General features: G+C 39.9%; 1 protein-coding gene across 8 annotated transcripts in view; it reads right to left on the bottom strand.

The window, feature by feature from the left end:
• Nucleotides 1–17,076, bottom strand: part of plekha6 (pleckstrin homology domain containing, family A member 6) — a 70,110-nt gene continuing 53,034 nt past the window's right edge. For 5 of the 8 annotated variants that reach the window (XM_037975138.1, XM_037975137.1, XM_017433427.3 and 2 more), the window contains 12 exons: nt 16,071–16,166; nt 11,462–11,573; nt 11,240–11,379; nt 9,647–9,808; nt 9,055–9,145; nt 8,874–8,956; nt 7,403–7,561; nt 6,951–7,097; nt 6,407–6,540; nt 6,072–6,220; nt 3,433–3,540; nt 1–2,397 (listed from right to left, as the gene is read on the bottom strand). In XM_037975138.1, coding sequence (XP_037831066.1) covers nt 3,443–3,540; nt 6,072–6,220; nt 6,407–6,540; nt 6,951–7,097; nt 7,403–7,561; nt 8,874–8,956; nt 9,055–9,145; nt 9,647–9,808; nt 11,240–11,379; nt 11,462–11,573; nt 16,071–16,166 — 1,371 coding nt within the window. In that variant the 3' untranslated portion in view covers nt 1–2,397; nt 3,433–3,442. The remainder of the gene's footprint in view (nt 2,398–3,432; nt 3,541–6,071; nt 6,221–6,406; nt 6,541–6,950; nt 7,098–7,402; nt 7,562–8,873; nt 8,957–9,054; nt 9,146–9,646; nt 9,809–11,239; nt 11,380–11,461; nt 11,574–16,070; nt 16,167–17,076) is intronic. The other 3 variants (XM_037975136.1, XM_037975139.1, XM_037975140.1) reach the window with 3 other exon arrangements.

Raw genomic sequence — 17,076 nt, 5'->3', positions numbered from 1 at the left:
TTTGCGTTTAAAAATCTTTTTATTTAGGTACAATTTTAGCAGTTTACAAAATAAAAAAGTGAATATCTGTAATGTACAATCATGCAATCAAATGAACTGTTATTAACTACTTGACAGAATTAGTTTTCAGATGTTTTCTAAAACCAAAATGAATCTTTTCCTCTTTACTCATGTTCTGTTCAAACAGTCTTTACGGCTTGACCTTTCAGTCTTACAGAGAACTGGACACGGGTGCTGCTGAAAGATGACTCATTTTATACCCAACATGTTAGTGAGCTGTTCCTAGCAGGTGTCTGAAGTCTTATACCAGCTTTCAGTCTGCGTTAGACCCTGCACAAACATTTATGTGACAAAAAGCCTCTTTGTCCTTCCTCACCTGCAGCACTGACAGCAGTGTAAGGAAGGACAAAGATACCTGGTTTTAATCCAAACACTAACAATGAAAATACATAACAAGTTACTGACTTTATCGTTCAGCACAACAAGAACATGAGAAAACTGCATTCAAACATTAGAGGTGACCGTTTGCATCGTCCTGTCCTGTTTTCTGATCCTGTTGTAAAAAAAGCAGCTTGTTCTAATCAAAGAGTTCCACTTATATACAGTGGGCTGCAAATGTATTCACCCCCATGGCATTTTCTCTGTTTTGTTGTTTACAATCTGAAAAAAGTGCAGTTTCTGCCCTTTAATTTACAGAACATTACTAACTGCAGCAGTTCAGGTCCGTCTCCAGGATCTTGGTCCATCTAACCTGGACTTTTTGTCGGTTCTTCCTGACCAAACTGCTGCAGCTCCTTCAGGTTGGATGGTGCTGCTTGTGTCCAACAAGCTTTAAATCAAACCAGAGGTTCTCTGTTGGATTCAGGTCAGGGCTTTGACTGGACCATTCCAGGACATTTACTGGTTCTCCTTAAACCAGTGAAGTGCTTGTTTAGGGTCATTATCCAGCTGGAAGGTGGACTCTGACCAGTTTCCCAGACTCTATTGATTTAAAACATCCCCACAACATGAAGCTGCCACCACCATGCTTCACTGTAGAGATGGTGTTCTTAGTATGATGAGAGGTGGTAGATCTGTCTCAGACATGATGTCCTAGAAGTCAAAAGGTTCAGTTTGGTTTCATCTGACCAGAAAACCCTTTTTTGGGGAAGTAACTCCAAAAGGTCTGCCCTATTTTTTCAGGTGATGTCTCTTTCTTGTCCCCTCTTCCATGAAGCCGGCTCTGTGCAGCTTCTGGTGGTCCTATAGACAGATCCTCATATCTGCTGAGGAGCTGCCCAGCTCCATCAGGGTTATCTTTGGCCTCTTGGTTGTTTCTCTGATACATGCCCTCCTTACCCAATCGGTGAGTTTTGTTGGACGACCCTCTCTTGGCAGGTTTGCTGTGGTGACATCATCTTTTCATTTTCTAATGATAGATTGAATGGAGCTCCGTGGGATGTTCAGGGTTTGGGGTATTTTTTATCACCCAACCCTGATCTGTCCATCACAACTTTGTCTCTGACCTGTGTGGAAGGTAATGGTTGGGGCTTCAATATTAAAGGGGGTCAATACATATGCACACCCTATTTTTCAGATTAGAATTATTTAATTTTATTCCGTCAATTCTTTAATCTGGAATATTTTTTGTGGGTTCATTACTTATCATTAAATTAACTTCAGGTTGTAAGGCAACAGAACTGAAAAATAACAAGGGGGTGAATACTTTAGCTTTAACCTTTAGCTTGGCTTCAGAATAGGAAAAAAAACAACTTTGTGTGTTTCACCTTCAGTAAGGCCAAAGTAAACAATGGTTATCTAGTGAAACAAACAGGAAACAGCCTGTGGGTATATATTAATACAGGAAATGACCTGTTGGAATATATTATTCAGATCCAAAGTGCTTTACAGTCCAAACCACATTCACATCAACATTTTACAAACTATATGTATCAGACTCACACAGTCATCAGACAAGGCTACAAACTGAGACATGTCCAGAACGGCATTATGGGTAAAACAGCAGTGAGAGATAAACCCCCGTCACTGGGTCCAGATCCTCACGTGGACTCACAAACCGGAGCTGGTTGGGTTCATCTGTGTCTTCATGTGGATATAAAGATTATAGGGTTCGCCTCTGAGTGTTTAGAAACATTTTCAGCCTCAGTGAAGGATTTCCTTCTCCTTATATAGATTTATCACTGGTTTTAGTGGAATTTCTCAGTTCAGTAGTAAGTTTTACTTTATCCAGTCTGTCGTGAGCTGGACTCGAAAAGAACCTGACATGTTCTGTAGGTGGAACTCAGAAGTCTTAAATCCCTCCTTTAAGCTGGTAAAAATGTCCCCATCACCGGTAGTTTGTGCCGGTGAATCTTTAGAAAGGTGCTCCATGAAACTTCACAGCAGCCCAGATTTGACCTGAAAGAAACAAAGAGAAGAAGAACATTTAAAAACAGTTTATTTCTCTGGGGTAACGGGTAATGTATTACTGATTCTGTTTTATCACATCTAATTAATTAACAGTAAAGTCATCATTAGGAATCAGTATATAACCAGTTAATTAAACAGATAATAAAATTCAGAATTGAATCAGTTAATTTAGTAGTGTTTTTCATTATTATAATTTAATAACCCAAAACGTTCAGTTTTATGGTATTGTTATTATTAGAGCTCTATATTTAATCAATGAAATGAACGGTACCTTTATTATTAAAGTTCAGTATCGAATTAGTTCATTATTGTGAGTCCTGTGTTTTAAACAGGACTGAACTAAATGCAGCACCAAGTGTAAACCATCACACAGTTTATCTGCCTGTAAAACAATCACACCTTCCTCCAACCGTCAGCTGGAAGGGTCTGACACTCCTTCTGTTTGTTGAAGTCATTTCTGCAGAGGCACATTTAGGCTCTCTGTAGATTTTCAGAGTGAAGGTAAAGATGCCTCCTGGACTGGTTTGAGACCGTTTCTCAACAGGTTCTTCACTGAAGGATGTGAGCTTCCTGTCTCTGTGCTGCAGACAGGTTTCCACCTTAAACCCACATAATCCTGTCACTTCTGGAGTTCTTCATAAACATAAAATAATAAGAGAGCGCCTCCACCATGTTGTTCTGTAAGCTGCACGGTCTGGTTGTTTTAGACGTCTTTGTTTCCAAACAATCTGATGTGGCAGATTTCTTTTTAAGGTTCTCCTGTCCATGAAACAGCATCCCAGAGAGACTTCTGTTTTTACAGACATTCATTTATTTTTTCTGTATCTTTGAATCATGTTGGCATTCAGACACAGAGTTTATGTTCCTCCCATTAACTTGGGTTATTAACAGTTTTAGGACCAAAAATAACTGCATGTTAAAAATAATAAATGCTAAAACTGAATTTTCTACATTGCCCTCTACCATTCAGTCAGAGGTCAGAGGTCAGGGGTCAGGGAGTAAATCCGCTGTAAACAGACTCACCTTGTGAGAGTCACACCTTCATAATGTGAGCAGAGTTTGAAAAGTCAGCAGAGGACGAGGTAGGAACATGGCTGGAGGGGGACGTGGGGGGGCTGGAGGCACACTGGGCTGGGGGCAGAAAGGGGGGACAAGGTTAGGAACACCAAGAGAAGATGGAGAATCATAATGAACAGGAAAGTAAAATACAACATCTTTGTAGGTGAGGAGAAACTGGATGTTCAGGCGAGTAGATTTAAGGAAAACTCTGTGCAACAACCTGAAAAAGGTGTTGATTTTCCCTCATATTAGGTTGCAAACAGAATGATTCAAGATATTTCATGTTTTGTCTCATCAGAGACATTTATTCCCATCCATTCTGCCATTCAGCCTGCAGCTCAATCAGGTTCCTCCCATCAGGTTCCTTCCTGTAGGTTTGAACACAGATCTTTTACCACTCTGTGACCCCGAGAAGTTACTTTAATCCCTTTTCTGTAAAGATGTTTTTAGATGTGGAATCATAACCCATTTCATTTCAAAATGTCCAGGATTTATATTGTTTACAACCCAGATCCAAGATCAGACCATCACAGATCCAAGATCCAAGACCATCACAGATCCAAGATCCAAGACCATCACAGATCTATGATCCAAGACCATCACAGNCAAGATCCAAGCCCAGACCATCACAGAACCAAGTTTCAAGCCCAGACCATCACAGAACTAAGATCTAAGCCCAGACCATCACAGAACCAAGTTCCAAGCCCAGACCATCACAGAACCAAGATCCAAGCTCAGACCATCACAGATCAATGATCCAAGACAGTCACAGAACCAAGATCCAAGCCCAGACCATCACAGAACCAAGTTTCAAGCCCAGACCATCACAGAACTAAGATCTAAGCCCAGACCATCACAGAACCAAGTTCCAAGCCCAGACCATCACAGAACCAAGATCCAAGCTCAGACCATCACAGATCAATGATCCAAGACAGTCACAGAACCAAGATCCAAGCCCAGACCATCACAGAACCAAGTTTCAAGCCCAGACCATCACAGAACTAAGATCTAAGCCCAGACCATCACAGAACCAAGTTCCAAGCCCAGACCATCACAGAACCAAGATCCAAGCTCAGACCATCACAGATCAATGATCCAAGACAGTCACAGAACCAAGATCCAAGCCCAGACCATCACAGAACCAAGTTTCAAGCCCAGACCATCACAGAACTAAGATCTAAGCCCAGACCATCACAGAACCAAGTTCCAAGCCCAGACCATCACAGAACCAAGATCCAAGCTCAGACCATCACAGATCAATGATCCAAGACAGTCACAGAACCAAGATCCAAGCCCAGACCATCACAGAACCAAGTTTCAAGCCCAGACCATCACAGAACTAAGATCTAAGCCCAGACCATCACAGAACCAAGTTCCAAGCCCAGACCATCACAGAACCAAGATCCAAGCTCAGACCATCACAGATCAATGATCCAAGACAGTCACAGAACCAAGATCCAAGCCCAGACCATCACAGAACCAAGTTTCAAGCCCAGACCATCACAGAACTAAGATCTAAGCCCAGACCATCACAGAACCAAGTTCCAAGCCCAGACCATCACAGAACCAAGATCCAAGCTCAGACCATCACAGATCAATGATCCAAGACAGTCACAGAACCAAGATCCAAGCCCAGACCATCACAGAACCAAGTTTCAAGCCCAGACCATCACAGAACTAAGATCTAAGCCCAGACCATCACAGAACCAAGTTCCAAGCCCAGACCATCACAGAACCAAGATCCAAGCTCAGACCATCACAGATCAATGATCCAAGACAGTCACAGAACCAAGATCCAAGCCCAGACCATCACAGAACCAAGTTTCAAGCCCAGACCATCACAGAACTAAGATCTAAGCCCAGACCATCACAGAACCAAGTTCCAAGCCCAGACCATCACAGAATCAAGTTCCAAGCCCAGACCATCACAGAACCAAGGTCCAAGACAGTCACAGAACCAAGATCCAAGCCCAGACCACCAATAGTTTTGGTTCTTTCTTGTCGTTTGTCCAGAACTGAAGGTGTCTGTTTCTATTAAAGAGGATCTGGAGAACTGATCGGTCTCACTCAGAGCAGTTTACATCCCCTTTGCACAAAGTTAACATTCTGTTTGCACAATTAAGTTTTACATTGTCATCTTCCAGCTGAAAGATTCCCTCGCTCATCAAGTTGAAGTATCATGCTTCTGACATGATTCTTTATGTACCATAGAGGCTTAAAAATCCTCGGGTCCAGTAAAAAAGAAGTTGTGTTTGAGTGTCAGCGTGAGCTTCATTTTAGTTATGGATTGTAGAGATCCCTGTCTGTTTGGTGACATCAGCCTCTGCCCTTTGACATTTACACACTCAAGCACCTGGGATTTGTCTCCAGTTGTACTATGGAGAAATAAACTGACATCCTTGGACATTGAGAAAAAAGAAACCATTATTAATAACTGATATTCTTTTGCTAATAACTAAGCTACCTCGTACATAATGCCAATATCATCATTACCATCATATTATGTTAACAGTTCTAAACAACTAAAATAAATCAGTACAAACTGTGTGGAACATATAAGAAAACTGGACTGTATCATTGTTTCCAGTGCAAACAGTCCTAACCAGAGATGAGGCGGCTGCGACGCGAGGCCTCTGCAGCGAGAGCACAGGACATCTCAATCCGCTTCTCCTGCTCCTGCAGCTGGTGCTGGGAAGTAGCTGAAGGTCCCCCTTCCACTGGGCCACCAGTAGCAGGAACCAGGTTCTGCAAACTGGGAGTGAGCACATGAAGGGGAAAGAAAATGGTTATATTCACATAGCATCAAAATATCTGCTTAGGTCAGGTCTGAAATTGTAAAAAGACACATTTAGTTGAAGAATGCATGATGGAAGCTTCTCTGAAGGCTCACTCATAAAATACCCTGTACCATACAACGTGTACTGTACCAGATCCTTACTTTGATTTAGCAATTAGGGTCTTGATCCGATCGAGTTTCTTCTGCTTCTCTTTCTGTTCCTCGGGGCTCAGAGGGGTGTCGTCCTCCAAATCCAGGAAGTGATCTGGGATCCCATCATTGTTAGGGGCAATCAGCTGGAACAAACATGTCCAAAGAGTTGATGAGTTGGTGTGAAGGACACTGAATGGCCTGTTTCTACCTCTTTTAGTTGTCCACTGGAGCAGAGTTTAAAATATGTGAGGCCTAACACAGAGCAGCTTCCACTTACTTCAACTGACCCTAACAAAGATCATTTGAGCTCAGTGCTACCACAAAGCTGGTTATCAACTTTTTAGACATGATAAGAAATTTTAATAAAAGTTGAAGTTTGTAACTCAGGAAACTTCTGTTTGAATCACTACAGGAATTATTGTTCCAGATTCCATCATAGTTATTCTTTACAAATGTTACTTTGACATCAGAGGACTTTTTGAACAATTTTAACCAGCTTGAAAAATGTTCTGTAGATGTTTGCAGCCAGCTGGTGGGCAGGATCCAAACGTACCTCTCTGCTGATGTCACAGTGTTCTGGATCCATCTGTAAACGTCTGAGGCGAGCGATTTCCTCTGATGGAGACTCCTGTCCTTCACCTCGAACTGCTGCCTCCAGGTCTTTAATGTCAATTTCATGAGCTGTCAGCCGCCTACGGACCTGATACACACATGAAAAACAAAAAATAAACCACAGTTTGGATACTGGTTAGACCACATCACTCTTTTCTTTGTTCAGTTTGAAACCTGACCTCCATAAACCCCTGGAATGATCACCTCTGTCACTGAGGGTTGATTGTTTCTCGCTCTATAAATGTGACATTTTTTTAAGAATATAATCTAATGAACAGTGCTTCTGTAAAATGTATGCAAAGTTGAGCCAAGTTTTCAGTTTCATCCAACTTTCCTCCAACATGAGCAGCAGTGAGTCACATGTTTCAGTGATTAACAGGAACCAGATCTCACCACTCTGTAGTTGGCTGGAGACTGTCCCCCTGAGAAGTTCAGACTCCTCCTCTTGTCCGTCACAGAGCTGCTCTTGTTGCGACGGATCCGCTCATTCTGCTCCTCCACACTCATCTTTGACTTGATCTCTGCTGAAAAGACAGCACTCTTTGGACGCTCCTAAAACAAGATGTGAGATAAAAACAATCAGAACTCAGCACTGTTTCCAGCAACACTTCACTCCTCTGCTGCAACAAAAGGCCTCTCTGACACTTTGGACATTTTATGAATTCAAATGCAACTATCGAATGTCACAATAAATTCATGCATGTCCTTGGCTTTTCCTTATTTTTACAAACTAAAGAAAAGACTGAGACTGAAGCATCATGTGGTCTGTCAGTACAGACCCACACAATCTGTATGAGATATTTATTTAACAGGTAGACACAGATAGAGACATATAGGAGCCTGCAGCAACACCACCTGACTGAGGTTAAGATTAACTCTAACCCTAGTACACTGGCTCTAAACCTATGAGTACCCTAATTTTAAAACCTGAGTACTCTGGTTCTAAAAACTTGAGTAGTCTGGTTCTAAAACAGCTGTTCTGATTGTGAAGTTGGCAGATTGGAAAAACATATCAGACATGAAGGCTCCAGAAAATCCAGGTTATAAAATACTTAACTGTTCTCCACATTCTGAATGTAAGAATTGATTAAAACCAGCATTCCTAGATGAAAGGATATCATCTTGCATTCTAAAGTTTAAAACAAAGATCTAATCTGATCTGTTAGAGCTTAAAGTATGTCTTGTGAAGGATTCTCAGCTACTAACACATCAAACTATAGCTCACTGCCTGTAAAACTGAGTGAGTTATAGCTACTTTAAACAGATTTTGATTTATGAGTGGCTGAAGTGATCTTCTTTTGTAGGGTGGCCAGGCTCAGCCTTAGAGATAAGGTGAGGAGCTCCATCATCCGGAGGGAGCTTGGAGTAGAGCCGCTGCTCCTTCACATCGAAAAGATTCAGTTGAGATGGTTCAGGCATCTGATTAGGATGCCTTCTGGATGCCTCCCTTTGGAGGTTTTTCGGACATGTCCCACTGAGAGGAGACCTCGGGGCAGACCTAGAACTTGCTGGAGGGCTTATGTATCTTCTCTGGTCTGAGAACACCTTGGGATCCCCAAGGAGGAGCTGGAAAGTGTTGCTGGGGAAAGGTTGGGTCTGAGTTTCTCTGGACGGACGGACGTATGTATGTATGTATGGATGGATGGATGTATTGATGGATGGATGGATGGATGGATGGATGGATGGATGGATGGATGGATGGATGGATGGATGGATGGATGGATGGATGGATGGACGGACGGTTGGATGATGGATGGACAGTTGGTTGGATGGCTGGATGGACGGACGGTTGGATGATGGATGGACGGATGGATGTTGGTTTAGACATTCACTCAGCTCTTTAACAGAGGAAGAAATGACATACCTTGGAGATTTGCCGTGAAACTTCAGCAGAGCTTCCATGTGATTCTTCATTAGGAGACTTGGTTCTAGGAGGAACAATGCCAACTGACATTTTTCCAAGAGAAGAACTTTCATGAATATGGGCCAGAAAAGGAATTGAAATTCTCAAAGACATTGAATTATAATGAAAATGATTGTTGTACCTTTATTGGCTGAGGACTGTTTGTCCTGAAACTGGTCCTGAACATCTCTAACATCTTCAGGGTTGGGCTGTTTTACAGAAATAATATTTGTCTGGTAATCAGAATAAGTAGAAATTCAAAACATGAAAATATAATAAAACAGAACCGTGTTTCTTTAGCTCATGAATGAATAAAAAACAAACAAAAAGAAAAGAAATCGGTGTCTCTGAGACCTCGGTCTACTTCTGGTTGTTCTTGATCCAATGGAACAATACTCCAAACTCTTTTTAAATTAGAAACAAATGCTTTCTTTTTGTTTTAGTGTGTATAACTAACTGTTGTAGTGTACATTTAAACTTAAGCTCCTGTAATAAAATTTAAATTTATTGTTAAACTAAAAGAAAGCCTGTCCTACACATCACGACCTCTTCTCAGTATATACAAGTTCAGATACTGTTTAATAAAGAAGTGATGGAGAACTGGACTACATGAACGTTTGAAGGATGAATTTGGGGATATGAAGGGTCTCAGGTGGATTTTGTTTGATAAAGACGGTATGGGATAATGGTGAGGACTGAAGGATGGAAGAACATGGACAGAAACATCTATATACCTTCATGATGTTCAAATCTTCACAGTAACTATCACTGTTGTCCAAGTTGCATAGCCAGGGGATGCTGTCATAAGGCATGGGGGGGACAGAGGGAGAAAAAGTGGGGGACGACTCCAGTGGGCAATAAGACTTGGGAAGTGGAGGCCTTGGAGGAACACTTTCCTACATCCATGTGGCAGAGGCAGGGTAGGGAGAAGGAAAGGTCAGAAGGAAGAAAGTCTCGCACGTAAGGAAATAAATAAACCAGGAAAGAATTGAAGAGAAAGATTTTGTCTTGATAAAAAACTTTCCAAAGACGTTGAAACATTTCTTTCCTTACTGTCAGTCAGCGTATAATGTTGAGATATGATATCTAACATCAAGAAGAAGGCACTCCTGTTGGTTCTGGTAAAATGCAGCTCTAAGGCCGAACACTGTCATGTATAGTAGATTTATGCAGAGCAGTGATTAAATAAATACAGATTGCTCAAGTTGATTGTGAGGTAGTGTGTATAACTGTGTTTAGAGACAGGTTTGGATGGTTATTTCACAGCTAACTGGATCGATGCAGAACTGACCCTGACTGATCCAACATAAAGAGCCTAAACCTGATCCAGTGTGACCAAATGAACAAGAACCTTGTTGGACACCATGTTTTGGTTTCTGAGCTAAAACACGGTGAGTCTTCAGATCAGAGCTGCGGTGTAATAATATAATACCAGTCTGACAGCAGTTCTGAAGAAACAGGTAGAGGGTTAGAACCATAGAACTCAAGTAGAACACCAGAACTGCTCCAGGATTGGGGTCTTTGGTCATCAAGGTACAATGTTGGTGATGTAATTCGGACAGATGTGGTTTATGATGTCAAACATGCTTTCTTTGCTGCAGCCAATAGAAATGAAGCAATTAACTTCCTCAGTGTCTGATGAGTGGTATACATGTGAAATAATTCAAGACTTCTTCTGGTAGGTCCAAATGGGTTTGGATTGGATCTGATGGGCAATATATATATATGTAACAGTAAACATAAATAAAGCGTATTAAAATTATATTTTGAGTGCATCTCATGTACCTATGACCTATAACTGAGGCAAATTTTGAGCACATTTTGAAATATATAAGGTGCATTTTTGGAGTATATTTTGAGGAATGTGTTTAGTTTTTAGTGTATGATTGAAATATTTTTGGAATATTTTGATGTATATCATAGACATTTTTGGAGTATATTTAGAGGTATATTAAGAGTATATGTAAATTAACTTTGAAGTATTTTTGATGTATAATAGGTATTTTTGGAGTATAGTTTGAAGACATTTGAAGAATCTCTTTTATTTCTTCCATTCCTGAGTCAAATCTGCCAAAGAACTCTCCGAGGTTCTGAAAAGCTCAGGCAGGCAGAAGAACATGTACATCAGTGGTCACAAAAACATTATTGATGATTGATAGATTCTAAATGTGAGGTCATGTCCGGTTCCCAACACGTTTTAGGTCTTGACTCAGGATTATGCTTAAAGTTTGACCTTTTACACACTTTGGGGTTAGTTGAAACTTGAGAATGTATGTAGACTAGGTTTGGTACTTTGGATGTTCCCCAGCTGGTGGTGCAGTTCTTACCTCTGAGCCTAGCTGTTTGTGGGAGGGGGGCTGGCTGCCTGGCATTGGGGAGTAGGGTCTGAGTGGGCTGGTTAAGCTCACGGAGCTCAGGGGACTGGCTGGACTGTTGGTGGCAAAGGAACCTGAAGCAGCACTGGTCACTGAGTGGAGACAGAAACCGAGTGTTTAGGACACATTACACAGCTGTTTGCAGTGAATGGGTTTCAGAATTTACTTTATTACCTCTGTGTTTGGCTGTGTCAGTGCCTCGGGATGAATGATTCTTGTGAAGTCCCTCTAAAGTATCCTGGACTCTCCAAAACTCCTTCTGGATGTGTCGATGAACTAGTTCACTCTGAAACACAAAGTTTATAACAATATAAAATTAGGAGAAAAACAGATGCTAATTTCTACTGAATCCATTTTATTATGCTTTTTTTTTAAAAATGTAATCACTTTCTCTTTTATTTGCTGGCTTTATTCTATCATTCTGGAAAACAGAAACCATTTAAAGAACACTGAACACAGCAGACTGAATGCAGCTTGAAGGATCCTCCAGGATTCCACCCATGTAATGTTTTCAGAGTTTCAGTGGCTCCAGTCAGGACACAGACTTCACCGTCCAAGCTGGAGGAAGACAACCTTCCTCCTCAGGTTCATCAAGCTTCTAAACTCTAAGCCTAGATTTACTCTGGCCCATATAATAGCATTTACTTTAATAGTGCAATTAATAAATCTTACACATGCATTTTGTCGTTGGTTGATTGATGCATTTCTATTTTTTATTTATATATGCATTTTTATTACTTATTTTTACTGTGCAGTCTTCTCTCTTGCACCTTTAATCTCTGACTGATGGTCATACTGTCCGAATTATGTTGTGTTTTGATTTGTATGTTGTTGATGTCTGTGGATTTTTCTGTTTTGTTTTGCTTTTTTATGTGTCTGTTTTGCTGCTAGTGCTGTTTTATTTCTATAATGTTGTACTGTGAGTCTGTTTGTTGTCCCAGCTGCTTTAATGCTCCATTTCTTTCAGTTAAACTGGCTCATGGGGATCAATGAACTGAACTGAACTGAATTGTGGTCAGTTTGTCCTCCTGCAGTCTAAGCCTATGGCAGCAGAACTAAGGGATAACTCAGGAAACCCAAGCCAACCCTGATCAAAAAGGAAAGTCTTAAAAGTAGACAGGGTGTCAGCCTCACAGACAGAAACTGGAAGTTGGTTCCACCAGAGAGGATCCTGAGAACTGAAAGCTCTGCCTCCTGTTCTACTTTTAGAAACTCTAGGAACCACAAGTAAACCTGCAGTCTGAGAGTGAAGAGCTCTGTTAGGAAAATATGGAACAATGAGATCTTTAATATAAAATGGAGCTTGGTTGTTGAGAGCTTTATATGTTAGAGGAAGATTTAAATTCTATTCTGAATTTGACAGGAAGCCAATGAAGAGAAGCTAAAACTGGAGATTTGATCTCTCATCAGAACTCTAACAGCAGCATTTTGGATCAGCTGAAGACTTTTAAAGAGTTTTTTGGACACCCAGATAATAAAAAATTACAACAGTCCAGCCTAGATGTGATAAATACATGGACCAGTTTTTCTGCCTCATTTTGAGACAAGATGTTTCTAATTTTAGTGATATTATGTAGGTGGAGGAAAGCAGACCTGGTAACATTTTTAATGTGGGGGTTAAAAGACATCCTGATCAAAAATAACACCAAGATTCTTTATTTTAGAACTGGAGGCCAAATTAATGCCATCCAGAGGAAGTGAAAGGCTGTAAGGTTTGTTCCTAAGATGATCAGGTCCAAAGACCACAACCTCTGTCTGTCTGAGTTTAAAAGCAGAAAATTAAGATTCATCCAGGTTTTTATGTCTTTAAGAGATGCTTGTAATCTAAGTAACTGATTGGATTCATCGGGTTTCATGAATAATTACAATTGAGTATTACCAGCATAACAATAAAAATACTGTCTAATAATTTTACCTAATGAAAGCATTTATATAAAGCTATATGTATTTAGCAAATGTTAATGTTAGCTGACTTTAAACAGGAAAAATTAAGTTTGATTTAATATCAGACTGTGAGGAAAAAATATTTGTATTTTTCTACAATGGATGTAAACATCTGGTTTCAGCTGTAAGTTTAAAATCATTTAATGGAACTATACTGAGCAGGAGTATGCCTAACATCTGCTGCTGGGGACAAAATGCAGGAAGGGGCAGGAGGCTGCACATGTCTATGACCTGACCTGCGAAGGAGACAGTGCCACCTATCAGCAAAATATCACTAGGCTGCGACTGTTTGCAACTAGTTGGTGAGAAAAAACTAAAAATAAATTCATGTAAAATCCTGTTGAACATAGTGCTACACATTGTATGAGATCTTTGGTTGAAATGATAGTATCAACTGTTAGTCTGCCCTGTTTTTGTTAGCAAAATATCTCATAAACCACTGGACACTTTTAGATACACTCAGAAAGCAATAATTGGGTGGACTTTAGGAATCAGCCCAATGCAAGATGGCTGCCACAGCTAATCATCCTTATCAAAACCAAAAACGACTATAACTCTGTCAGTTTTACAGATGTTGAGCTAAGGTTTAATGTGGGAGTAGCTGAGAGTCATCCTCAAAACATANACAAGTATGGACACAAGTCCACTGTCTAACAGGACAAGCATGGACACAAGTCCACTGTCTAACAGGACAAGTATGGACACAAGTCCACTGTCTGAGGACATGAGGACATCATTAGTAACTTTCAGCAGTTCTGTTTCTGTGCTGTGATGAGCTCTAAGACTGAAACTCCTCAAACAGATTATTTCTGTCCAGATGTTCACACAACTGAGTTACAACTATTTTCTCCAGACTTTCTGAGAGAAATGGGAGATTAGATACAGGTCTGTGATTGAATCAAGATCAGGTTTAATTACAGGAACCTTAAAGCTCTGTGGTTCATAACCATTCATTAGAGACAAATTAAGCAGATCCAAAATGAGGATATTAATTAGAAGAAAAACCTCTTTGAACAGCCTGGTTTGGATGAGATCTAGCAGACATGTTGATGGTTTGGATGAAGCTTTGATTTTTGACAGTTCAGAAAGCTCAACAGGACAAAAACACAAATCAGGTTCTGGTGACACGTCTAAAGCTGCCTCATCTGACAGGAAATCAGGGGCAATAGTAGGAAGGATGGTGTGAATTTTCTCTCTAATTAAAATAATTTATTTATAAAGAAGCCATCACTGCTTAGAGTTATAGGGATAGTTGGCTCAACAGAGATGGGACTCTTCATTAGTCGAGTTACAGGACTAAACAGAAACCCGGGGTTGTTCTTATCTCTTCTGTTAAAGATAAATAATATACAGTTCTAGCTTCATGAAGGGCTTTCTTGTATGTTAGCAGGATATTTCTGCAGGTTAAATAAATTCTTACAAGTTAGTGGAGTGTTGTTTTCTTTCCAACATTCTAGCTGCCTGTTTTAAAGGACGTAACTCTGAATTAAACCGAGGAGCCATCTTCTTCTGACTGATCACTTTCTGTTTCAGAGGAGCAATTTTATCAAAGGATGTTTACACTGAAGTTGTCATTTTATCAACAAAGTAACCTAAGTTGATACTCTCTGTTGCAATACTCTGGAAAGAAAATTACGAAAGAGATTCTTTAAATCTGGTTACAGCATTTTCTGACAAACATCTATGATAATGTAATTACAGGATTGTGAGGATCTAGTATTAAATGCTTACTCTCTATGCCATATGTCAGAACCAGATTAAGAGTGTGATGAAGAGAATGAGCAGGTTTTTGGACATTTTGGGTAAAATCAGTTCTACTAAATTACTGAAAGCTATGTTTAAGCTTTCACTTTCACTATCTACATTGTTTAAACAGATGATATGTAAAATTATGTTTTGTTGGCTGTCATTGTCATAATTTAGATGAAAAAATATAAGTCACATGGAAAAAGACATTAATTTTTGACAAATTGAAATGTTATCCAATCAAGTCAAATCCATTAAATTGGAGTTGGTTATTCTGGTTGTGGAGCCAGTTTCAGAGAACTCAGATAATGTAGAGTGAATGGAGACAAAAAGCAGAAGAACAATAACTAAAAGTGAAATTTTTACATGACAGACTGAAGTACTTGCGTTACAGTCCATCCTCCTCTCTTTCAGGTTATCTTTGTAGAGCTGTAGTAGAGTGCTGTATGAATGTGTGAGTGGATGGGGTTGTGTTGTAAAGTGCTTTGAGTGGCCTGGTTGGCTGGGATTGTGCTATATAATTACAGTCCATTTAACAGTTACTGTACTTTATAACCAACACCTTTGTGCTTCAGTACAACTGGGAGGCAGGAATTCCCAACTTTAGGCAGGAAGAATTTCACAAACAGACTCAGAATAAAGTTTGTGAACTCTGCAACTCTGAAACTAATAGCCTGATTCAGAAAAGTAGATTACCAACTAAACTGGTTAATATTAACATACATCTTAGTCTTTTTTCATATTAAAAGAACTGTGGATGAGAATTTCCTGTTTAAAGGAAATGCCAATGATGTTTCCTTTTTCCAATGTGCCTGCTTGCAGAAAACGATGAAAGTATGAGTTCAAACTTTTTCCAATCAGTGCAGAGCAAACCAGCTGCTGAACTAAAACAAGTTTTGGTGTGAGGGAGACCCCTGGGTCACAGCCATCAGGGCCAACAGTCAGATAATTGCTGCATATGTCAGCAGAGTTTCTGTAGAAATCGGTTCAGATTTTTCTCTAATAAACTTTCAGTGAATATGAAAAAGAAGTATGAGATGCAATAAAAGCTGGTGGAATCTTGAACACAGTCTCATGGAGATGATGGTGTTACCTGTCCTCCAGCATTCAGCTGCTCCCACAGATCTTCATGGATGGCATTGGCCTCATCTTCTAAAGCTTCAAACTCCATACGAACGGTGGTTAAAGCCTAAGACACGTCCAAAACGACACACACAAGTCTGTCATGCACTTAAATAAGTCAAATTTATAATTAACATACGTTTATAGGTAACATAACTCAACCCTTAAAACATCCAGAGGAGTTTCAGACGTCTGAGAAGTAAAGCTGCAGGGAAGTCTTTTGTTCAATCAGAGGCAGAACGATCAGACAGTGAGGTGCTGTGTGCTTATGGCTCAGCTCCAGGGAGAGAGATCGGTTCAGGGAACAGATACACAAGAAACGGATTTAGAGTTCTGCATAACTTCTGATCACCATAAAGAGCCTGAGTGTGGGCTGGGTATGGGATTCCTGAAAAACAAAACTATTTTCAACCCTCAACAAATAGGTTCGGGTTGAACTCTGCCAAGAGAAGGGGGACAAATGTTCAGAGGAAAGCTAAGCTAAGCTTGTACAATAATGATATTCTTGTAAAACTGCCTATTTCGTTTTATGATCAGTAGAGCTCACTTTTTTAAATAAATTTCAAATTTGCCTGAGTTGCCTTAGATTGTATTAAAATCTGCTTTTGCATGTTGTTTAAAAAGCATGAGCAGTGCATCTTCCTTATTTGTGAATATTATTTTGTGTTTAGGAAAATGTTCTCTCGTTTTTGTGTGGATGTGATCTTTGCATCGCTAAAATCCCATTCAGATGGACCCGTTGTGTTTTTAAACAATACATAAGATTAATTAGGCAGTCCCTCCAGGATTTCGAGGGCATTTTTTGTGATTGTTGCAGCTAAAATGCCTGATTTCGCGGGGCATTTTCCTAAAAGTTGCAATTTTTTTTACTAAAATCAATAAAAAAACATAACTTTTAATATATAAACCAAAAATCCTTCCTAGTTTTGTAAGATAATTCCCAACAAACATTGACATTCTCAAAAGGTGCTTTATTT

The sequence above is a fragment of the Kryptolebias marmoratus genome, linkage group LG4, assembly GCF_001649575.2.
Source record: "Kryptolebias marmoratus isolate JLee-2015 linkage group LG4, ASM164957v2, whole genome shotgun sequence".
Lineage (NCBI taxonomy): Eukaryota > Metazoa > Chordata > Actinopteri > Cyprinodontiformes > Rivulidae > Kryptolebias > Kryptolebias marmoratus.
Note: the sequence above shows the minus strand (reverse complement) of the source record. Positions and strands in the feature narration are given on the sequence as shown.